At 44.5% G+C, this 27,733-nt stretch overlaps 1 protein-coding gene across 50 annotated transcripts in view; it reads left to right on the top strand.

The window, feature by feature from the left end:
• LOC100734190 (alcohol dehydrogenase 1-like) overlaps nucleotides 1-27,733 on the top strand; it is a 226,088-nt gene that overhangs the window by 80,031 nt on the left and 118,324 nt on the right. For 33 of the 50 annotated variants that reach the window (XR_010047730.1, XR_010047732.1, XR_010047733.1 and 30 more), the window contains one exon: nucleotides 4,564-4,681. Coding sequence is in view for 42 of the 50 variants with exons in the window: in XM_063249452.1 (XP_063105522.1) it covers nucleotides 4,580-4,681 (102 nt within the window). In the remaining 8 variants the exon portion in view is untranslated. Of the gene's footprint in view, nucleotides 1-4,504; nucleotides 4,772-26,205; nucleotides 26,347-27,733 lie in introns of all 50 variants that reach the window. The other 17 variants (XM_063249421.1, XM_063249436.1, XM_063249437.1 and 14 more) reach the window with 3 other exon arrangements.

Genomic DNA, 27,733 nt, shown 5'->3' with positions numbered 1-27,733 from the left:
AACAAATCATAGGGTGAGTATCTGCAGCCAGCCACTTGTCATGTGCAGATGCTAAGTGCCAATGTGGCCCTGCCCCACTACTTGTGCAAGCCCACGCTCACACATACACTGCCAGCCCTGCCAGCTCCACTTACCCAGAAGCAAGCCAAGGCTCTGCTCTGAAACCAGGAAGGTGGAACTGCAAAGCTCCTGGCAAACACCAGGGAACTCTACTCCAGCACAACTTGGACAGCTCTGCAGCCACCAAGAAGCTTCTGATAGCACTGCCTTCAAAAGACCAAGCTGCCCCCTTGTCCTTTGGACAGCCAGCAGAAGGGAGGGGCATCCCTGCCTCAATCCTCTGCCTCAGCCCTGGCCCCTCACTGACATCTTCCTACCTGGTCCCAGAGCTGTCCTTTGTTTAGTGAAGGAGCAGAAGGAGCCTTCTTCCTGCTCACCACCTCCCCAGCTTTGGACAAGGTGCTCTGACTCATGCCCTCACCTGAGGCATTTACAGGGGAGCAAATGCCCCAGGATGCAGGTCCGGGAGCCCTCAGTTCTTCCCCATGACCAGCATGCACTACAGCTGTTCTGACTTTTCATGAGAGCATCGTTGAAATAGGAAAATCAAGTCAGCAGAACTGACTCTGCTCACAAGGTGCGTTAAAGAAGCTTGCTGTAACTAGTCCTCCTCGGCCTCCCTTTTTATGTTCTGCCAACCCAACACCCACAGCCATTGGTAGCACCACTTTATCTCTAGGGATCAGGCCAGAATTCAGTAAGCCTAAAAGGTTTGCTAAGTGAATGGAGAAGTGGTCCTGTTAGAGAAGGTGGAGCTTTTAGGAGCCCATAACTCTCCCCTTCAGCCATGCTGAGGGATCAGGGCAAAAAGTGGGAGAGGAGAGCTTTCTGGCCCCAAGCCCTGTTTCCATTTTGCAGATGGAAAAACTGATTCCTAACATAAAACAAGGGAGCAATGGACTCAGTTCCCACAGAGACAGGGCAGAGAGGTTGCCTCTCTGTTCAAATTTCCTAACATCAGCCAGACCCTCCTCTGACTTCAGAGCACTATAGTGGTGGTGGTAGGGTACTCATGTTCACAGCCTCCATCAGAGCAGCTGCAGGGAGAGAGTCAGGGATCCTAATGGTATATGAGGAAGCAGCCTGATCACAGTCTAAGCACTAAGACCTGAGGTCTCAGTGGCCAGACTGTGGACAGGTTGAAGGACAGCCAGTGGCAGGGCTGCTTTGATGAGCTGCTCCTTCACCAACCAGTGGAGCACCTCCCACCTGGCCCCAGCCCCAGGCTCACATTGCTGATGAGGACAACAACAACAACAACAACAACTGCAAATTAGGAACATTTACACAGGAATCATAAAACACCAGACCCTGTCCTGAGTTTTTTCTTTTTTTCTTTTTCATTTTTACCTGTACCAGGGATCCAACTCACCACTGCCTGCTTACAAGGCAGGTGACTATGCCTCTGAGCTAAATCCCCACCCCCACCCCTGGGTGTTTTCAATGGTTAAATCCCTCAAACCTCAACAATCCTGTCCTGAGGTGCTGTTACTATTTTCTCTTTACAACAAAATAAGACTTGTTCAGGCTGCACACTGCCCGACAGAGATGCAAAGAGGAGTCATCCAACATCCAAGCCATGTTCCTTGACCCTGCACTCTACTGCCTTGCTTGTGGAACTGTCTCTGCTCTGGCTGCAGGTCCAGATGCTTCACTGCCTGTCAGCAGGGAGAGTGGCACTATTACTTGTTGGCTCCATCTTGCAGAATAAAACTCAACTGCAAGATTTTATGGGTAAGGGAGTTGGGGTACAGGCATCAAAGAGGGAGACACAGGCCTGCCTGGTGGAACATGGAGGGAGCTGCCCATGCAAAGGTCACGTGCTTCCCAGGCACCCAGGAGATGGCCTGGGAGGGCAGTGCGGCTTGCCCCTGAGGGCTGAGCTGAGCTGAGGCCAGGCTGGGCCTGGCATACAGTTCTCCTGCTCCTTGGCAACGGGTTCTTCTTTAGCAAGGGCTGTCCTTTGGTTTTGGTAGCAGGGTGTTTGGTCAACGGTTTCCTCTATTGTAACACAGACCTTAAAACCTTGATCCCTCAAGCAAAGGTTCAGAAACTTAGAGCCTCACCAAAGCACTTGACTTAGAAAGCTAGATAAAAAAGCAATAAAATGAATCCAGGAAAGGGAAGGAAAGAGGAAGGACTTGATAAAGAAAAAGCAAAAAATAAGGAATTGGGTAAACAGAAAAGCAGACAGAATAAATACAATCAAGAATCGTTATTTGAAAAGACCAATAAACATAGATCAAGATTTGTAAAAGAGGCCCAAATAAGAAAATATAACCAGAAATACAGATGAGACAATATAAAAAAGAGAACATATACTCCACAGTACTTTATCTGGAAACTATATTATCAAAATCAACTCAAGAACAAGTAATAAAATAAGCTTAGAGCTGGGCATGGTGGCACATGCCTGGAATTCCAGCACTCCGGGGTGCTGATGCAGGAGGATTGCCACAGAGTGGAAGACAGCCTGGGCTATAAAGCAAGTTCAAGCTCAGCCTGGACTATCTGATGAGACTTTGTCTCAAAACACAAAAATAACAGCCCAATAACCTTGGAAGAAAGTGAATAAAATGCTTTTTAAATAACAAGTGTCTCATGCACTTAGCTTCTTGGCTAAGTTTTTTTATTGTTTTTGTTTGGGGCAAATCTTTTAAAGGACATATACTCCTGTTATTAAACTTTCCTAGGATATATAAGTCCAGGAAACTCTTCCTAATCCATTTCACCAAATTAGCATAATCCTGATAGAAAAACTTTCTATGATGCTGCAAACTCCAGTGCACACTCTTGTAAAAGTTAAAGAAAAATGGATCAAAGACTTAAATGTAAGCCCTAAAACTATAAAATTATTAGAAGGAAAATAAGGCATGAATATTCATGATTTTGGGTTAGGCACTGGTTTCTTAGGTATGACAACAACAAAGAAAAAGGAATCGAACTCATGGAAAGCCTTTTGCGCTTCAAAGGGCACTTAGAAAAGTAAAATGATGACCCACAAAACAGGAGAAAACATTTACAAATTGTGCATCTGATTAAGCACTTGTACCTAGAATATATAAGGTTCTCCTATAGCTTATAATAAAAAGGCTAACAAACCAAGTTAAAATGAGCAAAGGATTGGAAGAATAAATGAAATGGTCAGCGAGCACATGAAAAGATATTCAATGTCATCAGTCAATAGGGAAATACAAGTCAAAACCACAATGAAACATCACTTCACACTCACTACAATGATTATAATAAAGAAGCTAGATTAGAAAAATCTTTGCAAAGATGAGAAAATCGGGACCCTAACACATTGCCAGTAGGAATACAAAATGGTGCAGCCACTCTGGAAAAGAACAGTAGCTGTCAAAAGATGAAATGTAGAGTTATCATACGACCCAGCATTTTTATTCCTATGTGTATCCCAAGAGAATGAGACCAAATGTCCACACAAACTCTGATACTCGAATGTTCATAGCAGCTTTGTTTATAACAGCTAAGAAGTGGACACTGCTGAAATTCCCATCATCTTATTAGTGGATAAAGAATACAGAATATTTGCCAATATCAAGGTATAAAATATTAGCACATGCTACAACATGAATAAACTTGAAATGATTATGCTGAGTGAAAAAAGCCAATCACACATAGCAACAAAAGTATGAATCTATTCATGTAAAACATCCAGAATAGGCAAGTCTTCAGACAAAAAGTAGATTCGTGGTCATCAGAGAATTGGGGTACCAGACAGTAGGAAAAGGGGCTGATAGTGGATGTGGCTCCCTTTGAGCTGTGTTAGGAAGTATCCCAAAGTGACTGGCAGCAGCTGTACAAATTTGTCATACTAAAAACTACTGAATTGTATGTACACTTGAAAAGGATGAATTTTATGGCACATGAATTATATTCCAGTAATTTTACTACTTGAAAAATTGCCATCTATTTATTATCACCATCATCTTGAAAAAGAAATAGTAATCTGACACCAATCACACTGGAATGATATAATGTTAAATATGTTTTTAAGCTGCATAGATTTATTTTTATGGGGAAAAGGATGCTATAAAAAGCAGTTGACATGTAACAAAACCATTCAGGTGTTTGAATGTCCACTTATAATGTGTAATCTATTAACCTGTGATTTATTATTGTTTATTTTGTAGTTCTTTCTGTATTACTTGTACCCTTACACCACTTTGTTTTCTTTTGTTTTATTCTCTTTTTCCTTTTAAATTCAAAAAAAAAAGTTTAGCTGATAAAAATAATAGACAAGTCAAATGACAGATGGTGAACAACAAATTGGGAGAAATTACTTGAGGCATATACCATAGATAAAGGATCATTATTCCCATGTATCATGAACTTACAAAAATTGAAGGGAAAGACCAAAAATAATGTTGCAAAAAAATGGGCAAAGTACATGAATATAAACCCTTACTCTTTCCATATATAGACTCCACCAACAAAGCATACACACTCCAGGAAAAGGAAAATAGAATGTTTTTTCAACAGATGGAACAACCCTCATATGGGGAACCCTGGAGGATGTCGAACATCACGGAACTCCACTGCTCTGCCAGACCCTAGGGAAGAAGCTGGAAAAGCGAGTGCAGCAATCTCAGTGACCAAGGTACCCAAGCAGCAACTCACCATACTAATAAATGCCTGGAAGCTAACGGCCTCCACTTTGAGCATTAAGGTGTAATTGCAGAGGCCAAAGGTAATTTATTAATCTGATGATATCTCAATAAATTTAGAGTTAAAATATGTATACAAGTTTTTTCTTCCCTAAAGTGTATATATACTTTGGTTCTCTCTCTCTCTCTCTCTCTCTCTCTCTCTCTCTCTCTCTCTCTCTCTCTCTCTCTCTTGTCTGTCTCCTTCCCCCTCCCTCTTCATATTCATGATATGCTTAAATTATATATCCTTAAATTATTTGAAAAGAAATTTAATTTCATTATATACTGGAATTGCAAATTAACATGGGGAATTTGGCAGCATCGAAAAAATACATGCATTTACCCCTTGAATAAGCAATCCTGCTTCTACAGACTTACATCTTAAGATGCATACATCTTCAACAATATCAAATATAAATACACAAGGTTTTCACTGCAGCAGCATTATCTAAAACCATAAAATATCAGCAAATATCTAAATGTCAAACACAGGGAATTTGGCAACAATGTGCACCATGGAATACTAGGCAGCTATACATCAGGAGGCCAAAGTCTGGGCAAGTGAACCTGGGAGCTAAACACTGACCTCCCTAGACCTCTACAGTAGATTTCCATTGTCCACATGATCACAGGTCAGAGCCCTCAGTGATGTCCAAGGTCAGGTTCTGTTAAGGACTCACTGAAAGCTTTGGAAGAACAACAGTAAGAAAGAGGCAAAAGCAGCCTATTGACCCCTGGAGATATATGCATTTGGGGAGTTCAAAAGATGAATAGAATCACTAGGTGTCTGTTGGTATTATGCCCATCTGACAGAAGAGGGAATGAAGGTGCCAAGCTATCAATGTGCCCCATGTCACACCGATGATAATAAGAATGATGGCTAACAGTTTTGTAACACTTAATGGATGCCTCATGGCTCAAACACAGAGCTGGATTCCAAATACTATTTATTGTGCTTTGTAGATACTGACTCAACCTCAACAGCTCTATAAAACAAGTTCTATTATTATCCCCATTTTATAGATGTGATGACTAAAATCTACACAGATTAAACATCTGCCCATGTTACCACAGTTGGTAAGAAATGGAGCCACATCCAAACCCAGGAATTCCGGCACCAGGTCTGCCACATTCCTCCAACACATGGGTCATTTGTCCACTCCTGTTGCTGGATGTTCCAAGACATGAACATCTACTCCCATCACTCCCTCTCTTCTCTTGGCCCAAGACATAACAAGTGCTTAGGAAACATCTGCCAAGATGACATTAATCAAGTGGTGTTGATTCTGCTCATTTGACGGAATTATGGTTCTCCCTCACCAACATCTCAGAAAATACCTTTTCATGAACTCCAATTACAACTGGGCCTGATTTATCAATTCTTTCCTAGATGCAACTTTTTGTCTTCCATGCACCCCATTTCTAGGTAAGCTGGCTGCATGTGCACTAATGGTGTGTGTGTGTGTGTGTGTGTGTGTGTGTGTGTGTATCCAATTAACTTCAAATTTAGCTCATAATGAACTTATCTCACTTTGTTACCAGCTTGGAAACAAAATGGCAGTAATTAACCCCTCGAGATTGTCACTCTGACACATGACATGGAGACCCCTAGCCCCTCACTTCAAACCCTTGCAGAATTCATTATCCGGACAGTACAAAAACCCTTCATTTTGATTACCAGAGGCACCAACCACATTCCCCTTGCCTACCTGACTGTGTGGTGAGTGAGAGGGAGGAGAAATCACCCACTTGAGAGGCCATTAATTACTGTGAATGAGCTGTTGTGGGGGTGGCAGTAGGAAGGTGGCCATGTTTTGATGGCTGGAGAGGGCTCTGGCCTTGACAGCCCTGGGTGGGAGGTTTTGCTCAGAGGACTGAAGCCTCTGTGCACAAGGCCCACATCATGTGGGAACATGGAGGAGGTGGCTGAGAAAGACAAAGTCCTTCACAATCCAGGGATCAGATCTGCTGGGGACTCAACACCCAGGAAGCCTGAATATCACAGGCAGCAGTGACTTGCTGTTCAACCTTGCACAAACACTGCCTCCTTTCTGGACCCTGATATTCCCACCTGAACACTCAAGCAGTGGGACAGGTAGTCTCTAGAGATCATTTCCAGTTCTTAGCACAGCAGCATCATCTTCCTCTCCTTGCTGATGGAGAGGGGGCTGCTGCTGGGTACTCAGTGGATCTCAAGAACCTGCCATGCCTTGAACTCCTGTATGCAGCATCTGATTCCTGAGAGCACCTGCACTGAACCCTGGGGACAAAAGGCTAAGGAAACATCCTCTTTCCATGGCTTCATGAAAGGAACATCTTAAAGTAGGCAGGGCTGCTGGTCTGCAGGCCACTGCCACAGGCCATCTGCTAAACAGGGACCTATGTGAGCAGGGCCCTGGTTCCTGCCCTAGGAGAGCAGGCCCTTCTCAGCTCTGGCTAGCTTTTAAAAGATGAAATCAGGTTTTCATTTAGTTCTCTGATATATGAGAATCTCAACTATGTGAATGTGAATAATTCATCCATTTTTTAAAAAAAATACATTAAAAGCCAAATGTTTGAATTCCCCAAATTAGCCTCCAGACTACCCAGTTCCCACTATTATTTATTTTCAAAGCTTTCAAATCCCATTTGAACCACCCTGCTGGCAGCATCTCCTTCCACCACTGCCAGGCCTGGCTGAGGATCTGAGCTCTGCTTGGTGCTCTTGTACCTCCCAAGCAGGTGAGCAGCCTGCAGGGTGGAATGACTCACTGCAGGGAGTCAGTGAGCAGGGAGGTAGCTCTGGGAAACAGGCAGGGACATAGCCAGCTCCCAGGGGGCCAACCTAAACTTTCTGCCCTCTTTTTCATCTTGTGGGTGGCAGTTCCACCTCCTTTGTGCTCTGTCAGTGCCCCCCCCCCCACCACACACTCCTTGTCTCTCTTCATTCCCTCCTTATGGGCACTACTCCAAGTCATCCTTCCCAGGCTCTCTGTCCCTGTCTTGCCCATGGTCCACTCTGGACTCAGCGAGGCTCCAAAGGCAATACACCCTCTTCTGTCTTGGTTCATAGGTTTCCTCAGAACTTCAAACACTTCTGCTTCTGCATACCACCTCCCCAAGGGACCACTTCTCACCATGATAGAACCCCACCAAACCTTTTGCAAGATAAGAAGCACAATTTAAACAAGAAGTAGAGGCCTAGAACACCGTGGGGCAGTGCTCAGTGCAGACCTGTGCTGGGCATGCTCCTTGCTATTTAACTAGAGCTCAGAAGCTGGGGAACTACAGGTTCATGTGTAGATTCCTATTAGGTTTGAAAAACTCCAGAAGTTTGGGCTGCAATTTCTTCAGATCAGCAATATTGTTAAGCAATATTGTTTCTAGTCTCATAATCTTATTCTAATATTTTGAATCAACTTTTCCCAATATATCACAAGTTAAAAAAAAAACTTTATCAAATACTCTTAGAAGCTGTTTTGTCTTTTTATAGATTTCCTCACTAACAAATGAAATTACATCTAATTTTATAGACTGACCATTTTATATTTATGCAGGGTTATGCTAGGGTTTGGATAAGTGTCCCTGTGAATAAGTGGGCAGCAGTAGGACAGCCTTAGGACCCTGGGTTGTGCCCTTAAAGAGGTCTGGGGGTCCTGTCTCTTCCTTCTATTTCTTTCTCCCTGACTTTGAAGTGACTAGTTTGCACCACCCTGGACTCCCACCAGTGCCAGCTGTAACAGCCACCTACCTCTGCTGCAGAGAGTGGACAGGCTACCTGCAGATGCACCCCTTCCAGTCCTCACCACAGTTCTGGCAGGCTCTTCACAACAGGTTGACTAGCCTTTAGCCTGGGTGAGGTCACTGAGTTAGAAACAAGAACTAAATTTATTTTGCTGAAATTACTCAATTCCTACCTTGAACCACTTGTGTCTCTATTTGGCATGGCTAAAGATCTAATCTGGATTTGTAGAGTCAGGAAGACAAATCTGAGAGCTTAGTCTATTATACCATCATCTACCCTTTCCTCCCTTCTTTAAAGAGACCTCATCTTATTTCCTCACAGTCACAGAGACCTATCACAATCCAGTCCCATCTCAGTATACAGAACATGCTTGTATTTCACCTGCCTGGCATTTTAGAGCAGATACTGGGGGCCTCAGTCCATATTTTCATGGACATTTGTTGCATGATCTTCCAAGAACTGGTGACTGCTGATTCAACACACCCACACCCACACAAAAACAGACAAAAGCAGGGTTAAATTATCAAGGCCGCAAGGCAGCTGCACTGTGCTGATGGCTCTACGCCTTCCTACCAGGAAGGTGCTTGACCAGGAACAGGAGGAAGGCAGTATTTACAGCAGGAGAACTGCCAGGGCACCATGGCTAGCTCCTGTCTTCACTCATTCTTGCATTCCTCCACTCATTCTGGTATTATCTGACATCTAGGTTCTAAGCACCATGGTGAGTGCTTCAGAGGACCCAGAGATAGATAATGGTAATGATAATCTCAACAGGAACTGCCATTTACATAATTAACTGTTCAAAGTGCATCTTATTTAAGTATCACAACCTCTCGAAGATACATATCTTCACAATGCCCCATTTACAGACAGTGTACCCAGCTCGTAAGAGGTAGAGCTGGATGTGTACAGAAATTCTGACTTCACAGCCTGTACTGCAGCCTCTCCAACAGGCCATATACTCCGTTTCAATAAGTGAATCATGAAATACAAAATGCACCTACCTTTTGACCAGCAATTCTACTTTTAATACTCTATTTTTGCTAATACACAGGAAAGTACACCAAGATTTATATTCAGTGGGATGTCTTAAGCAATCCAGCTGCTGGTTGTAATGGATAGAAAAAGTAAATTATGATACATCCCTACAGTGGAAAATTATTACATTGTGTTGAAAAGCAACGAGGTAGATTTGAACATGGAGACTGCATATTTTACTAAACAAATAAACAATGTGCTGAAGAATATTGTGCATAGTGTGATCCTATGTGCACTAGTAAAAATATGGTTAAAATTTATGAGCTAAAAAATCACTAAAATGTCCCTGAGGTGCATGCAAGTCATTATTCATCCTGAGGAGAACCTGGGATCCTTAGAGTCCTGAGGCTAGGGAAAGGATATTTATGTTTCATTTCATATTTTTTCTGTACAGTTTGAATATTTAACCACATGTATGCATTACCTTCTATTCAAAATTAACATTATGATTTTAAATTAACTTCTTATGAACCAAGAAGAATCTGTGCCCTAAAGGGTTCACTCATACTCAAAAAGAGGAGATGATATGAATCCAAGATGCTGGGGGAGTGAGGTTATTTCCTGTCCCTTGATCTTTGGCCAGGGCTGTCACTTTGTTTTCCAGGACAGAGTCATGACACCAGGAGCCCCATGGCCAAGCTGCATATTCAAAGATCAAGGTCCCACCAGGCTTCTGCGAGGCTAACACCTAAGCCTGAGCAGAGGCCTGCTCTGCCTGTCTGAAATGCACCATGCATCCATCTCGGTCTGGCTACAGAGAGCCAAAAGTAGACATAAAGTGCGTACCAGAGTCTCCTCTGGCACCAACACTGGCAAGCCTGATCTTCATTTGCACATGGTTTGCACATAAGCTCAGTAGCTTAGATTCCCAGACCTCTACTTCATTAAAAAAAAAAAAAAAAAAAAAAGCAAAGTCCAGGAAAAAGTTCTAAAAGCCAGACAAGCTGACATTAGGAAAAGTATGAGACACAAGGACAGAGATAGAAAACAACACAAACAGACTCAGGGAAGTCCATTAGTCTGGACATGTGATGGCAGCACAGATCTCTAAAGGCTTCGTTCTGTATCAGAGAAAGTGACACATGGTCCTCTACCATAATTATGTACAACTCTTATCCAAGAAGTTGGTATAACAACTCGTTTCTGCTCAAACCATGTAATTATAATTAGAAAAGCCCAATCATCCTTTTCAGTCCAGTGGTCCCCAGGAGACACTGAGACTGCTGGCCATGACCCATCTCCACCCTGCTCCTGGTCACTGAGCCTGCACTATGCCATCTCCCAATTGGCTGGAGAACATCAAACATCTTTGCCATGTGATGGTTCAGAATCAGAGTCCAGGTGTGGTCTGAAAATTGTGTGTCACCCAGTCAGTGCTCCATACCCAGGGCAGACAGCAGTTCCACATGTTTTCTTAGCATTCTTGTCCATCCTGGATAGAGGCTGCCAACACAAAACAGGCTTCTCCAATCTAATGGCTGGGGAAGTTCACCTCCTGAGGGAAATATTCTACATGAAATCAGTGGATGCTAAATGAAAAACAGTTGAATGAATAAACAAGTACAGAGAAAGCATACAGTACTTGTGATGTAGCCTGGATTTGGGGACATTACATCTTTGTAAAAAAAAGGAGACAATGTGGCATAAAAGGAACATGGGCCCCAGGGCTGTCCACCTCTATTAAGATCCTGGCTCCATATTTGCTAGCTGTGTGATTTTTGAACAAGTTGTTTGGCCTCTCTGTGTCTCAGTGTTCACATTTATAAAATGCACAGAGCCCTATCTTCCTCATAGGCTGGTTGGTTCCATTAATTTAATGAGGCTCCTAGCACTTGGCCCAGCTCAGCGAGTATACTCTGTAAAGCCGCTTGTCAACTGCGATTTCCTAGGTCTGCAGTCACCCTTAGTCCAGTCCAAAAGCACAGTCAGACACATCTTGAAAGTGCTATTCACATCAGGCTGCTGTCAGAAGCCTTCCAAGGCTCTCCGCTACTTACATGACAAAGCCCACACTCAGCTAAATGCAAGAGCTCTAGAGTCTGCTTCCCAGGGCCCAAACTCTGGCACTTACCAGTTGCTTGACCTTGTCAAGTGACTGCCTTCCTCTCCTCAGCTGTCTAAGAGGGCAGGGGTGACAGGTCCTTGCTGGTGGGGTAATAAGAAGACTGAGACAATGCTACCAGCACACCTGGATGGCTCTCATGGGACCCTCCCTTACTGCTCTCCCCCTCAGCTCTCAGCACTCCCTCCTGCGTCCCTTGGCTTGTGCACCACTTCTCCCAGCTGCAGGACCTGTGCGAATCCTATGAAGATGGGTCAGTGAAAGCTGAGGAGATCAGAAGTAAGGAGTGCTATGCCACTGGGAGTGCACCCGAGGATGGACAGCAGCAGTGGCGCTGCTTGGTTCCTTCCTGTTGCCAGATGTCCTGTCCAACTTAGTCACCAGGCATTATTAGTACTGTTATTGGGAGGCAGAGCCTAGGGATTAAGAGGACAAAATCCAGCACCTGGCTGAATAGATTAAAATCATCAACCATCTTGTAAACCTGGGCAAACCTCAGCTCTCTCACCTATAAAATGCTACCAACAGCCGCACCTCCTTGCACTGTCAAAAAGGCCTTAAGACATAGCTGCACTGAAGCACTTAAAAAGGTGAGTGGCCCATGCAAATGCTCCCAAATCTTAGCTAGGTCTACTTTTACTTCCAAGCTACAAAGTAGGCAGCTAAAATGAGAGAGGTTTAAAAATATACCCAAGGTTGCATAGGCAGAACATGACCCAATAGAGGCAGGATTAGAAATGCCATTAGCTGGTGCTCCTCACCACCAGGTTTGCCTGATCAAGACTCCTTGCAGGCTCAAATTCAGGATGTGCCTAGTGTGATGAGAGGACCTTTCAAGGAAGAAGTTCAAGGGATGCAGCACCAAGTCCAAAGACTTCTGAGGCACAGCCAGCTGGGACCTGGAAATCAGAAAGCCTTCTACTTTCTTATTGTGCTAGAGGCATGCCCTCTTCTCCCCTCTCTGAACATTTTCTTTGAAGGCCACACACCTGAGGGGAGATTAGAAAATGCTACAAAGGTATGAGAAGTGACAGCTCATCCATTCTAAGAAAAATGTCAATAGGTAAATGTCTAAGCCTCTAATAGGATTCTCATCATTTGTAAAGGGACTCAGGGTGTTCCCATTCTAACTTCTGGTCCTCTGGCCAAATGTGTGTGTCACAGAGTCACAGAGTCAGGCCAGGATCCAAGGAAGGCCAGAGAGACAAAGCTGGTTTTGTGCAACACTGGCTCCCATCCCTGATTGTTTTCCCAAATCAAATAATGAAGCCAATATTAGTAACCAACTGTCAGGGAGGCCCTCATGGGAGAGGAGGGCTGGGGCAGGTTTGCTGCTTGCCAGGGAAAACCAAGCCCACCCCAAGAGGGTACTTCCCAGGGTGCACAGCAAACTAATGTGCTGCAGAAAACATATATTACATCTCACTACTGGGCTGGTGCTGCAGGATGCCAAAGCGGCAGCCCACTGCTCTTAACACTCCTTTCTCAGAGAAGAAGGGTCAGGTACTAGGGCACAACTATTGTATAGAATTACTGGCTGCTTCTGAGAGCCCAAGTATAGCTCAGGCTCTTGATTTCAAGCCGCTTATGGTTGTGATTCTCACTTTCTCTTGTAAAAGACACCCAGTCAGCCCTCCCATTCCTCCTTCATGGGCCATCAGGACTCCCACATGGGATCAGAGAAGTGAAAACTTTTCATACAGTACAGGGTTGATGGCCTTTTGAACAGGAAACATCATAAGGGGTCAAGTGTAGGAGTCAGGTTGGCCTGGGATCGATTTTCTGGTTCCTCAAACTCTTGGTACCCACAATGGGGAAAGTTTTTTGTTCAAAGAATCAAAAGGCTCTCCCTAAGGTCTTCATCCTAACATGCAGCAAAAAGAAGACCTGAGGTTCTGTTCCTGCAGTTGGACTGCAGCCTTCCTGGAGGAGGATATACCAGGCTGTGTCCCCAGTGGCAGGGTTCCTTCAAGAGGTACCAGAGAAGGTGTTGGCAGAGCAAGAGGAGGTAGATGTGCAGAGATCTGACTGGCTGCCTTCCATTGCTCCAGGGGTTAAGGCCTGATGGGAAGATGCTCTTAGGAATGAGTCTGAGCTTCCTTGGTGCAGGCCCAGGCTCAGGCCCAGGCCCAGGCCCAGGCATAGGCCCAGACACACACCCAGGCACAGGCACAGGCACAGGCACAGGCACAGGCATAGGCATGGGGAGAAGCTTGGTGGGGCAGTGACTGGGGTGTAAGATAGGAGCACTAGGCTGGGCTTATCAGCTACCTTTGCAGAGGTGTGAGAACCACAGAATCAGGATCCACCACAGGCCAATGGATGTCAAAGCTCAGTCCAGGGGGTTCAGAGTTTCCTCTGAACCCCACATTCTCAACCAGTGAACATTACTTCCAATTAATGTATATAAAGCTTCTAGGAAGTTTCTATCCAAACAAAAGTTTTCTTGGCAATTTGCTTTTCTAGCTCTGCAGGTCGAAACCAGCCACTGGGGCAGCATCCTGTCCAGGGATCTGTGCACAGCCAGGCTTAGGTCCTAAGCTACTGTTCAGCCTCATCCAATTATCCTTCTTTACTCCTTTCCTGCCTCTTCCCTTTCTTCACAGAACACCATCATGCTCAAGAAGTGGGCTCTCAGTCTTTTCCTTCCAGTGGTCCAGAGCAGCAACTCCTTGATGCAGCAAAACACAACGCTCACTTTTTGAGCAGATCTAAGTATGTCAGTGTCCTGGTGTGAAGCCGACATGATGTCTGGTACCTTCTTGAACTCAGTGGACAGGACCAGGTGGGAGGAAACAGGAACCAGATGTCACACAATTCACCACTGAATTTCTCCCTCTGTGCTACCAGCAAATAACCACACTTCATTGAACCTCACTTTACATATCAACCAAATGGGACTATCGCTCTGCTTACTAGTGTTCTTTCATCTTGCCTAATAGTCCTCCTGAGCTTTGGAAGTAGAGAAGGAGGAAGGAGGGAGAAGGCAGATCCTTCTTGTGAAAAAGAAAAAGGGAAACACTGAATCATGCAAGCCAAGGTGGCACTGGCTTGAGCTTTAAAGCCGAACACGCAGTACTCCACCCAAGCAGTCTGTAGACTAGCTGTGTACATGACTTCAGGCAGATTACTTAATTTTTATCCCTCAGTTTCCTTTTCTCCAAAATGGGGAGGATAGGGCCTTCTCCCTAGGGTTGTTTGAGACCAAAACCACATCACGAGGAAGAAGGAGCCATATGGAGACAATCCACAGACAAACTGGGTCTCTCCACTCCTCCACCTCCACGTTCCAGTCCCCTCCCACCCCAAGCCCATCCTACTCTAATCTTCTCCACCAAAATGAACCGCACTGGGCAGGAGGATGCCAAGAATTAGAACACGCAGTCAAGTGGCTTCTTGATGAAAAATGCTTTGGAAATTTTAGGCTCCATTTACTTCTCAGTCTAATTTTGTTCTCGGATGCACATTATGCATGAGATGGGATCTCATGTGGTTTGCCCGGTGCTCAGCACATCAGCAGGAGGCAGCTGCATTGCTACTTATGTCTCTCCTCACCACGTGAGGGGCATAATGAGGGCATCCAGCAGGCTCTGGGGGCATTCCTGGGCCAGAAGGAGTGGGCCTAGACACCCAACACCCATGACCCCACAGTTCCCACTGATAATTGGGGGGATCCCATATCACGGGCTTGTATCCACTGCCAATCCAGGCCACCCTACAAAGTGCCCCTGCCTGAACTCCTTGCTCCCCAGCACCTCTGAACCAATCCAGAACCTCTATTACACTTTTTCCAATCACTCTGCCTGGCTTTGTATAGGTCCCAGCTCTCACCCTGGCTCTAAAAAGCATATTCTCTCCTAACTCATGTTGTGCCTTAGCAAATGCTGCTGCGTGCTCTGACAGCCATGGTGCCCACTCACCCTCCATCACCTTCTGTGCCAGACCTCCCAGCCAAGCCCCTCCCCCCAGTTCCACAGTTCTTTCTCATTGCCTCAGTATCTCTGCACACAAATCTCCACTCTAGCACTCCTCAGACTGCCTGTGACATTTGACCAGCAGGAGACACAGCCTGTCCTTCCAGCTCAGAGACAGCATCCTGTCTACCTGCTCTTCTGTGGTGGCCCACAAATGTTCAGGCATACAACATGCTCACTAGCTCTAAAAACATTTTGCAAGCTCTTCCTCTGGGTTCAGTCTCTGGTAGACACTGGGGATTTTGTGCCCATGGAATGGGAAACTATGTTGTTTCCCTGACTCTCTCTTCATTCAAGAAAAGTTACCATCCAAAGCTCAGGTGCTACCCATGTTCTAGTCAAAGAGAAAAGTCTTCTGTCTACCCCAGGAATGGGAGAAGGATGCTAGGTTTTTTATTTTTCCTTTTCCCTTACCCAATGTGTTTGCTAGAATCTTCTTAGATCTCTATGCACCAGTTTCTGGCCCAGGCCCCTCTCAAAACAAGGACATTTTGTGGGCTTCAGGGCTCAACTGTTAGAGTCAAGTGCAATCAAGCCCCTTTCCTGTGGGTGCTTTCTAGCTTATGTGCAGCTTCCCTTGGGTTTCAAATTCATGCTGCCTCAAAGCCTGTGGCAAGAGGTAGACTACAATAGATAAACAACTTGGAGAGCAAGACCTCCTAACTGCCAAAGGCAGAGGACAGCTTCCAGCTCTCGCTATCTTGGATCTCTTTGCCCACTCTAAGTTTTAAAACATTTTGACCATTTGACACCACAGCATGTCTTTCTTTAGTTTAGGGTAATTTTCTGCTTTAAAGGTTTAGGTTTCTCGGGGAAGAAGTCAAGAAATGTAATTTCCCAGTCTTCTTTGCAGCTACGTCACAACACATTTCTGGGTCTACCAATCACAGGAGTGTGAGGTTTTAATTCAGAAGTTAGTGACACACCAAAAAAGCAGGCATCATATGGAGTCCACAGACTGAGGCAAATGTCCTTGTGGTGGTACCCAGGGTCCAGGCACTGTCACTCCTAAGCTGAAGTGTCTGTCTACAGGCTGTAGTGTGGTATCTCCACAATAGTCCTACAGTATGGTTTGAGAGTTATTTCTAGCTGTGAGGCCCCCAAGCCAGATTAAGTGGCTCTCCTGAAGACCCTGAGAGTCCTAATATCCTAAGAGAATTCCTTTTCTGCTTAATTAGCCAGAGAGAATTCTCACAATGTTAGAGGCTGAATAGCTCCAGCCTCCAAGATGCTGAGCATAATGGTCTGCTTTGTCCTTCCCCATCATTTCTCCCAGACCTTCCCTCATTTCTTGTTTCTCCCCCCGACTTGTTCTCCAGAGTCACTTTCCGGATCCCTCTCAACTTTTTTTACCTTTACATTTTCATTCAGTGACCCATCTCCATCCACCCTTCTAAGCCTGTGACTTCCAAATCCCTGTCTCCAGCCCTAAGCAGCCCCCAACACATGCATGTTTCCACCCGGGTGCCCCTGGGCATGCAGAACCCAGCCAACTGCTCTTGTGTTCTTGGTCTTAGCCAGCAGCTGTGTTATCCCCCCCCCCCCCAGTCCATCAGCTGTGATGCCACCTTTATCTCACAGCCACCCCCACATTATCTAGTGCGGAATCCACTCCTAAACCCTTTTCCTCTATCTGCATCTCACAGCCCAGCCAGGCTTCCACCCTTTCTTTCTCCCTGGATTTCTGCAGCTCCCTTCAGTGAATCAGGTTTTCTTGCCTCATCTCATCCTCTTTATATCAAGACTTCAGAGAGATTCCTTCAATGATGCTGCTCCCTACTTGATGTTCTTGGGGGCCCCTCAGTGCCTAGGATCTGAGCCTGGCAGAGGCAGCCTCTGTGGCCTGGCCTCCCTCAGCTCCAGCTGCTCATCTCACCTCTGCTTGCACTTCCTCACTCACTTTCATTCCCACCCATTTCAGCACTTCCTGTTACCTCTTACAAGACGTTTTCCTGGTCACACAACCTCAGGAAGATGTAAGTGGCTCCTCACCCTCCTGTGACACAGGCCATCTGCCTTTCTCACTGTACTTCTACACTTTCAAATGTTTACTGAATACTTTTGCCGGTCCAGGACTCTTGCTAAGAAACTGTGTGCAGAAGTTCGTTCAATTCTCATAGCAGTTCTGTGAGCAGAGAGTTTTTCTCATTTCAGTGAGGACCTTGAGGGCCAGAAAATCCAAGTGGCCTTCCCAGAGTCAGTCACTAAACCACCCAAGGGGTCAAGGACTAGAGCTCAGAATAATCTGGTAGACATCCTAAACTCTTGATGCAGTGCTCAATTACTTCATCTTAAAGAGTTTCCTCTGCATCCTTAATGGGCACAACCCTGGATAACCCCTACATTTTCCTAAACCCTCAGGGCCCCTTCTGTAAAGTGAGTATCAAGTCTCTCGCTGGCATTCTCTCCATGATCGAAGAAGGATCTAAAAAGTACCAGATGTTAAATCACATGGTAAACTGCAAAGCGTAGTGCACAGACAGACTTAGGATTTGTTCCATCATGCAATTTCTTTGCTCACCTTAGAACCAGAGGATTCTATCTGTGCTCTCTTTTACAGGGAGGCTGAGGAAAGGCTCCCACTTTCTCTGGGGTGTCCCTAGGATATGTAAATCCACCACATAGCCAATCCCCCTCCCAAAATACAATTGTGAACATCAGGCAAAGAGAGGGCAAATTAACCTGAAATAGAGGCTGATCAAAGCTGCTGGAATTCTCCAGCTCCTGACCACCAGTTAGTGACATCAGGATTTATAACCCTATTAAATGGAGTGACATGCAGCCTTGATACATCATTTCCCTCTTCTTATCATATCACAGACAATAAAAGCTTTGGCAGTGAAAGTTATACATCATCATAAAAACCTGAGACATCCTTTGGGGACAAAGGAACTGTCCTACACTGTTGGTGGGAGTGTAGACTGGTACAACCTTTGTGGAGGTCAGTCTGGAAATTTCTCAAAAAGCTGGGATTGGAAGTCCCATTTGTTCTAACTATGCTTCTAGGCATATTCAGAGAAGAACTGAAAGCTTCATACCACAGTGATATATGTGCACCTATGTTTATAGCAGCACAATTGTAATCAGATCTTGGAAACAACCCAAGTGTCCATTAACTGAGGAATGGATAAAAAAGATGTGGTATTTCTATACAATGGAGTATTACTCAGCTACAAAGAAGGATCACATTGAGATATTTATTAATAAATGGGCACAGCTTGAGACCATACTCATAAGTGAAATAAATCAACCTCACATGTGTGAATACCGAATAGTTTCCCTAATGTAAGTAATGATTCAAATATATAAAAGTATGTGGTATATATAAAAGTATGATTCCCTATTATATGGCCTTGAAGTCTTATAAAGTTTTCACTTATTAATTGGAAAGGCTTTGTTCAGTGCTGCTTGATTTTATTGCCTGTGATAAATGAACAGCTAATTTGAAGAAAATAAGTCATTATAATAGCTAGTGCTGATTTACTATCATCTTGTTTTGAAGCCCCACCAAACTATGACTCTTCTGTCTCCATTGGTGTTATCATGATATATCTTTCTGGATTTTATTATATGTAATAGTACAAACAAAAATTGTTATAGGCAAAGAGATAATATAGAAACCATTGTTCATTTTCTGTTAGCTGGTTCTAAATACCCTACAATGCTTTCATCCACTTGAATGGTTTTACACTGACTTGATATATTTGAAGCTATAGTATATGAAGTTATATTCAAATATTTCAAGGAAAAAGACACTATAGTAACTACTACTAAGTCGGTTTGTTTGGTGGTGAAGCACTAGGTTGCTGAAACAGTCATGCTTTGACCTGTATTGTTATGTTGTTATGTCCTCTTTTATCTCAATGTCTCCCTTATTCATTAAAAAATTATTTAGTTATTTTTTATGATTTTTTAATTAAGGGAAAAATAAAAAAATTAGTGGGATATATTATAGTAACTTTTTTTATTTCCTGTTAACTTGATTCGAAGTCCTGTAATACTCCCACTATCTTGTTGTTTTGACTGATTCGTCTCTGTTCTATTCTGTATAATAGTATCAAGTTTGAGGGTATAAGCAACTACTTTGAAGGCAATAAAACTCACTATGATGCCCATTTACTTTAACTATTATCTTCTTTGCAAGTCCTGTAATGTTTACAAGGTTTAGGTTTTATTGATCTTGTTCTCTACTCTTTTGTTCAACTTTATAATACCTAATGAGATAGACAATTCTTTTTAAGGAAGCAAGAGGCACTATGGTAACCATTGTTGATAACCTTGTACTCTGTTTTTACATCATGTGCTATGTCTATCCTTTGTTTTGACTGATAGCTTTGTTTTGCCATATTTGACTTTATTCTCTTCCAAAAAAAAGTAATAAGAAATGAGGAGTAATAAAAGCCAAAATGTATAAATTTTGTTGTAAAAAGGAGAGGAAAAAGGGTGCTCTAAAGGATACAACAGCAAGTGTGTTTAGGGGTGTTAAATAGATGACCATATTCAGGTTTTTGGTTGGATCATTGAACACAACTGTTTGCAGTCTCACTGTTTGAATGTCCACATTGAATGTTTTGATACTGTGACTTAAGCAACTATCTCTAAGATGATAATGTGTAATCTATTAACGGGTGATTTCTTACTTTTTTTTTTTTTGTAGTTCTATATTACTTGTACCCTTACACTGCTTTGTTTTGTTTTGTTTCTTTTTCCTTTTAAATACAATTTTAAAAAACCTGAGACATCCCAGTCATCAATTTCATTCACATTCTTAATACACTGGAGAGAATGCAGGAATGCAGCACCTCAAAAGGGGGAAGGGAAATACAAAAAGAGAGATTGAACAGGAATAGTTACAAAGGTCAAAGAAGGGATTCATCTGGGAGGGTGCCATGGGGAGAACTGGCCTCCACTGGAGGTGTGGAGACTGCAGACAAGCTGGGCCCTTGGTGGAACCACACTGGGCAACCCAGAGGCCTGGTTCTGGGGTAGGACCAGTCAAAATAGGCCGGGCAGGGGGGATTCTCCTTGGGGCTAGGAATTTAGCTCAGTGGCATAAGCGCCTGCCCTGGAAGCAGGCAGTCATGAGTTTAATCCCTGGTAAGGAAAAAAAAAAAAAAAAACTCCGGTGAACCAGAAGAGGAAATGCTTATCAGGCACACTGGGGCCCTAGGTTCAGATCTAGGGGAGCCTCTTACTCCATCAGCTACGCTAACATAAAAGAGAGTTTAAAATAATGCCACCCTATGTGTCTTTTCACAACCCACTCCCATATAAACAGAGGGATATCCACACTGGTTATAGTCCTACCAGAGTAACACATTTTAGCAACTCTCCAGGGTTGACATTACTGCTTAGGATAGCCCAATACTTCTGGTCCATCCAGCTGGAAGAGTCACTGCACAGAAACCTAAGTGCACCCTCAGCTGCCCCTACCCCTCCCTTAGGGCCTCTGTAGCCCTGCCCCATATCCAGCCACCTTAATCATACACAGAGGCTGGGGATCTGGGAGAGGAGGAGACAAACTCAAAAGAGAAGCCCCAGTCTGTGAGGTTAGCTGTCAGTCAAGCAGAATCTCAGCATGAGGGCAGACAGCTTGCAGAGCCTGAGCATGTCACTTCATTATCCTGCCTTTCCCATGTCTTCCTGGGTGCCCAACCCAGGCTCCCCACCCATTGCAACCTGGACTAGTGTTTGGTATCCTTGTCTCAGGTAGATAATGGCAAAAAGGGACAGGTAGCAGTAAGCCTACTGGGCATAGGTGTGAGGAGCTAGGGGCTTCACTTTCACTGGCTCATTTCTGAAGGGCACTGGACAGAGGCATGACTCATGCACCAGGCTTGGCCCTCCCTTCCCAAACCAGGGAAGGAGGAAAAAACCCACTGTAGACAAGCAACAACAATTCTTTTCCTCTAGCTTTTTCCCCCTGGAAATAAAACAGAAGAAAAGCTTGCTTGAGTCCAGGTGGGAAGTTGCTTGCCATATTGGGTTCCCCCACCAGGCAACAAGAAGCCTGGGGGAACTGCATAGTCAAGAATGCTGGGATGGCTGGGACATCTCCAAATGGCCTGGCCCATCTTGGATATGGCCTACATTTCCCAAGAAATAAAGGTTTTCTGCCTGCTTCTGTCTGCCCATGAAAGCAGGAGCCTTCCCTGAGGGGTTCAGTTGGAGGAGCTTAGCCAGGTTGCTCACCCTCTCAGAGTGGTAGGCTGACTTACAAGGTGCTGGATTTTGAAAGGTGAATGGACACAGAGCCCTGCAGCCAGATACCACCCAAGATAAAGGCAAGCCAGATGAGAAGCAGCTGCTGCACATGGCTTTGACCCACCCATCGGCTTTGTTTGTGTTCTTTTCCCCAGATCAGAGTCTTCCCAGTTTACAACCCTTGTCAGACTTCTTGTCTGTCTCTGTCACACCAGGCTTGGTAATAGTAGTGTGGTTTCATAGTCAAATGTGTGGCCTCTGAAGTCTGATTGCCTGCAACTGAAGTTGGCTTCATCACTTACAAGCTGTACAACCTACAGCAAGTTTCTGTGTTGCTCTGTACCTCAGTAATCAGACCAATAAAATGCAGACCTTAAGACTTACTCCTGCCTATGGTTGTTACACAGGTAGACAAGTTAACATAAAGTGCTTGGAACAATGCCGGGTGCCAAGCAAGTGGGCTGCTAGAACTAGTTATCACTTCTGCAAGTGACTTTTGGCTTAATTGAAACTAGTTGAGGCCTGCCTCTGGCTGTTCAGGATTAAGACCAGGTCCAATCCCTCATCGACTAACCCCTGTGCTGGGCAAATGACACCATCCTGGGCCTGGGACAAGAGAAGCATGTAAAAGGGACCAAGGACTCTGGAAAGGCAAACAATTATCTGGACCTGCTCATCCAGAGAGGCAGCAAGTGCCCAAGGATTCAGACTGGAAATGGCCTCACCAAACATTTATAGACCATCTCAGGTTGGGAGTAGAACTGCTATGGTCCCTTAGGTAATAAAAATAAAAGCTAATTGAGACAGATTAGAGAGAGGTTTCCACCCTGGGCTGTGGACATTGTGGAAAAAAGAAAAAGCAATAGACAGTGGAAGCTAATACATTTGAGGAGAAATAATAATTATGATGATATCTTGAAATCAGATGTGCCTTTTTGCTCCATGAAGATATACATGCAGATGTGATTATGTCAACAACCTTGACAGTGATCTAGAAGAGTGGAGTATGGAGTGATTAATAATAATGAATCATAATAGCTCATCTATCCAGCCAGTCATCCAGCACCTCCTATGTTTCTACTATAGTCCATCTCTATACTAAGCTGTGCTGGAGGACGCAGGAACGATTCAGAGTCTCCTAAGTGTAAGCCCAGAGTTAGGACATAAAGAATCATAAATTAAGACATGATGGGATAACAGGCATATTGGGGGCTGATCCAGGGCCCACATCTGACTGGGGTAACTGCAGAGAGCTTCCTAGAAGAGGCAGTGTCTGGGGACTACTCCCAGGAATCATGGAGACTGGCAGGTCTGCCAGTCCTTAAGTCCCTTAGCACATATCTGAAGAACCTTTTACTGGCAAAGCCTTGCACTGGCTCATGTTTGCATTCTTTCTGGGTAGACAGGTCCTGAGCCCTAGGCACAGTCAAGATGAGCTCACAGGGAAGAGCTCAGCTCCTCATAACTTACACAGCACTTTAATATCCCTTCTCTCATGTGTGCACCCTGCAGTCCTGCAGGGAGAGGATGAGCTGGATTTATTAATTCCCAATGGACCGATGTGCAAACTGAGGCTCGGAGAAGGCCAGGGTGTTCCCCAAGTTCCCAGGAATTATTGTACAACTGGGAAGGAAGGTCTGGGATCTCAACTCCAGTTCAGCTCAAACACTCTCACAGCAGATCCCACTATCTCTGTGCAAATGGCAGAACGGAGACAGCGAGAACACAGCAGCAGTGAAGGACTGGAGGCAGGACCTAAGTTGGAAATTGATAAAAAGTCAGGCGGAATGGAGGCTTCCACCCAGTAGCTTCACAGGAGGTAGACAGGTAGTGGTGGGGCAGCTAGGCTGAGGAATGAGGGCCAGGAGAAAGGATGCAGGCTGACTGTGGCACAGGGGAAAGAACCTAGAAATAGGGGTCAGGAGATGGGGACTTTAGAGCTGCCTCACTTTGGGAGAAGCTGACTTCCCCGTTCTCAGTGTCACCGTATGTTCAATGACAGAGTTGCATAAGGTGAAACTTAAGGGCCCATATGGTAGCAATATCCTTCTCTGGGTACTAGAGAGGCCACAACTTGTCATATAGATAGAAAAAACAGGGTAAGGGCCAGCCAATGCTTGCAGAGATAGTTGGGACCAGAATACAAGGAGTTCCCCATCTCCTCACTGATGTGACTTCTCTCAGGGGAAACTATATAAAAAGAGAGTGTGGTAGACAAAAATAATGGTCCCCCAAAGATAGCTACATCCTAATTTCCAGAACCTGTAAATATGTTACCCTACTTGGCCAATGACATTTTGTAGGTATGATTAAATTAAGGCTTTAGAGATATGCAGATCGTTTCACTTATCTAAGGTAGGACCAATGAAACGGGTCTTTATAAGAGGGTGTATGGGGGCTGCATCACAGAGAGATGTGACAGCAGAAGCAGAGGTTAACAGTGGAGAGAAGTGGCTGCTCTGCAGGCCTTGAAAACAGACAAAGGGGGCCACAACCCAAGGAATGTGGGAAGCCTCAAGAAGCAAAGAAAGCCAAGAGATGGGCTCTAAGCCAGAACCTCCAGAGCAACCAGCCCTTTGGGCACTTGATTTGGGGACTTCCGGTGTGCAGGACTGTAAGATGATAAATTTGTGGTTTATTACCCTCTGAGACTGTGGTAAATTGTTACAGCAGTAACTAACACCCGTGCTAGGTGTTCTAGCAGTGTAGCAGTGTAGCAGCTAGAACATGGAGCGAGAAATCTCTCCGTGCCAGGCCAACCTCACCCTGCAGCTCTTTCTCCATCCCTCACTGGCAGGGTCCCAAAGCCTGAGGACCTCAGAGCCCTTTCCCAGGTCTAGATTTTCAAAGCAAGGTTTAAATAGCCCAAGAAGACATTCTACACTTTTGGAGTGTCCACTCATTTTGCCCACATAACAAGTTTCAGGTCCTGTTTTATAGACAAGGAAACTTAGGCTCATGCAGAGTTGAGAAGCAACGTCATCAATTCCCAAATGGTAGAGCTGGGATCCAAAGCGAGCTGGTCTGGCCCGGAGTATGTCCCAGAGAATAAGCAGCTCAATCAGCTTCTGTGGAACCCGGACAGCAATCTCACTGTGCTGCAGAAGAACATGAGAGAGCTGTGCTTGGATTCGGCAGAGATGCAGAGCCCACTCCTAACAGCAGCAGGACAGTACTGAGGTTAGGACAAAATCATCTTGTACCTGCCAGCTGAGGGAACCCAAGCAGATGAACTGTAAAGTGGACAAAAACAGTATGTGTGTTTCAAAGAGTGAAGGACTGAATGGCCCAAAGCAGTAGCAAATGCTCAATAGAAATTGCCAATCATTGTTATCTCCAGGCCAGCCTATTAAGCTTTCAGACAGCTCAGACTGTGAAGTTCTCCTTTGTGTCCCAGGAAAGCTGCTCTGTCCGTGGCTTCCCCTGTGCACTGCCAACAGCCTCAACTGCTCCCCACAGGCCTGGGCACTGGGAGGCCTCCCTGGGATGAGAAGGTTTTCTTTCCCCTCCCCTGGCCTGTCCTCCTCTGTGAGCAACCTGTGGATCACACACCGAGAAGAATTCACCCTGTAGTCCTGAAGTTTTATGGGCTGACTGAGCCCAGCACATAGTTAGAGAAAGGTCCATGATGATTTATCTACATTGTGAGATAGGACAGACATTCTTCTCTTACTTCGCAGCTAAAGGTGTCCATGAAACGTGAAGTAAAAAAAATCTATTAAAATTCAACAACAGTATGCAGGGTACAAAACTCTTCACAGGAAACAAGCTACATGTGTTTAGCCTGATGTATATTCATGGAAAAGGCCATGGGAAGCCACATGCCTTCCAAGGATTAGATGGGCATGGTCACATGTCACTGTGTATACTTTGTCATCACTAGAACTTATTACATAATGACCATGCATTACTTTTTTGATAAAGAAGTAACTTTTTTTATTTAAAGAGAAAAAAGAAAGGAAATTAAAAAAGCAATAACACGGTACAAATAATACAGAATTTCAAAAAAAAATACAGTAAGAAATCACTAGTTAATAGGTTACACACTGCCATCTTAGAAACAGTTGTCCAAATTATAAAATTAAAGCATATAAAGTGGACATTCATACAGTGAGATTGCAGACATTTCTGTTCAATGATCCAACAAAAGCTCAGTAATATGGTTTTCCATCCTACACACTCAAACATAAATGCAGTTATGTCCCTTAGATCACCTTTCTTTCCTCTCAAAAAGTAACTATTTTTAAGAACTGGCGAGAGACTAACCCAAACTTCAGAGCAGACAGTCAAGAGGACAGTTTCCCTAGAACTTCAACACAATCTCCTGCACAAAGTTTTTGCACCTCACATTTGAAAAAGTCATAGTGCCTGCCTGGACCCTCTCTCAAAAACAACTGGATCTTCCAGGGTATTAATGGTTTTCCTTTGTGCCTTAGTTTTGCCTTGTACATGTATTCATGTTTGCCTCCCTAGGCAGATGGAATTTTCTGAAGGCAGGAACACTGCACCCCTCAGGACCCAGCAGAGCTAACCTGATGGAGGTGTTTAGTTTTCATGGAAGCTGAGTGAAGAATGAGTCACTAACCAATGTCAGCGGCTCTGCCAATTGCCCAGGTACTGTCCTTTAGCATCTTTTCTCCTCCAGACAGTGACCCAGCGTTGGATATGTCTGACCAGGAGACAACCTAGCAAAATCACTATTTTAGGAAGATGGATGGTAGCAGGATGAGTTGGCAAGCTGGCCACCCAAAGTTCTTCTCGAAGGCTATTTGGAATGGTCAGTCTCCAAGCTCCCCACAAGGGTGAAAATCTATGCATACATTACCACAAGGGACTCCAACTTTGTTTACTTTTATCCTAAAAACTACAAGGTCAGAAACAAGAAGACTACCTTGTGATAAAACTATTATTTTAAATTGACATTATACTTTACACAAACATTAATTCATTTATTCAACAAACAGTTCTTGGGAGCACTGTGCTAAATTGAAAGCAAATCAGTTTTCTTTGATGTGCATTTTAATTGTGAAAATGCTTGAATTTCATCTTGGCTTTCAAATGATTGAACTCTGACATTTCTGAGGCTTTGGTATCCTTCCAACACTAAGATCCCAGAATCCAGTTTTGTAAGGATCTATGAATCTATTACTGTGGGTCTACTGAAAAACCAAAAACAAATATTTTAGACACCAAATGAATTCACCCTGCATCATTCTGGGATGAAAACAATTCTGCACCTCAGGAACAGTTCCAATCTTAGCAATCATGACTCCTTGTGACTGACCAATGAGTGGCTCTGTGTGGGTGGTGGCACCACTAGTGCAGCAAAAGTCCTGTGACATTTAACCTGGAGACAGCATGATGCCTCTTAGTGGGGTGAAATGCCACACTGCCCCAAGTTCCTGAGAATCTTGCTTGTGGCTTTGGACTTCATCCTGAGCAGGCCCATCCAGGCAGTGCAGAGAACCTGTGCCTAAAGCTGAAGTCAGAGACACAAAGGCCACTGCGAAGTACATGAGCAGCCTCACCTGGCTTGATACAGGCTCTTTGTTGGGCAGTCAAGTAAAAAAGGCAGGAAGCATGGGGATAGAGGATGGTTCAGGGTCAGGTCACAAGTCACATACGGATAGGTGCCAGCAAGTGAGGTAAGAGAGGCTGGCCAGGTATTTCTGGGGTATGTGAATGGGGCATCCACTTCTCACACTCATTGAGTGTCCACATAGACATGGAGACCCAACGTGGACACATCCTTCAAGTTTTTCTTTTCTTTTGTTTATTGATTGATTGATTGATTGTCTTAGTGAGACAGGGTCTCACTATACAGTTCAGGCTGGCTTTGAACTCACTTTGTAGCCCAGACTGGGTTCAAACTCACAGCAATCCTCTTTTCTCAGCCTCCTGAGTGCTGGACAAGTTTTGAAGAGAGGCTAGACATCTAAATCTCTATATGAAGTCTTCTCATTTTTAAGGAAAGGAACGTTTTGCTTCTCAGTGGTTTATA

This window comes from Cavia porcellus, unplaced genomic scaffold, assembly GCF_034190915.1.
Source record: "Cavia porcellus strain 051 isolate PalLab524CR breed Dunkin Hartley unplaced genomic scaffold, mCavPor4.1 scaffold_5, whole genome shotgun sequence".
In the NCBI taxonomy this organism is placed as follows: domain Eukaryota; kingdom Metazoa; phylum Chordata; class Mammalia; order Rodentia; family Caviidae; genus Cavia; species Cavia porcellus.
This window is presented reverse-complemented; position numbering and strand designations above follow the sequence as displayed.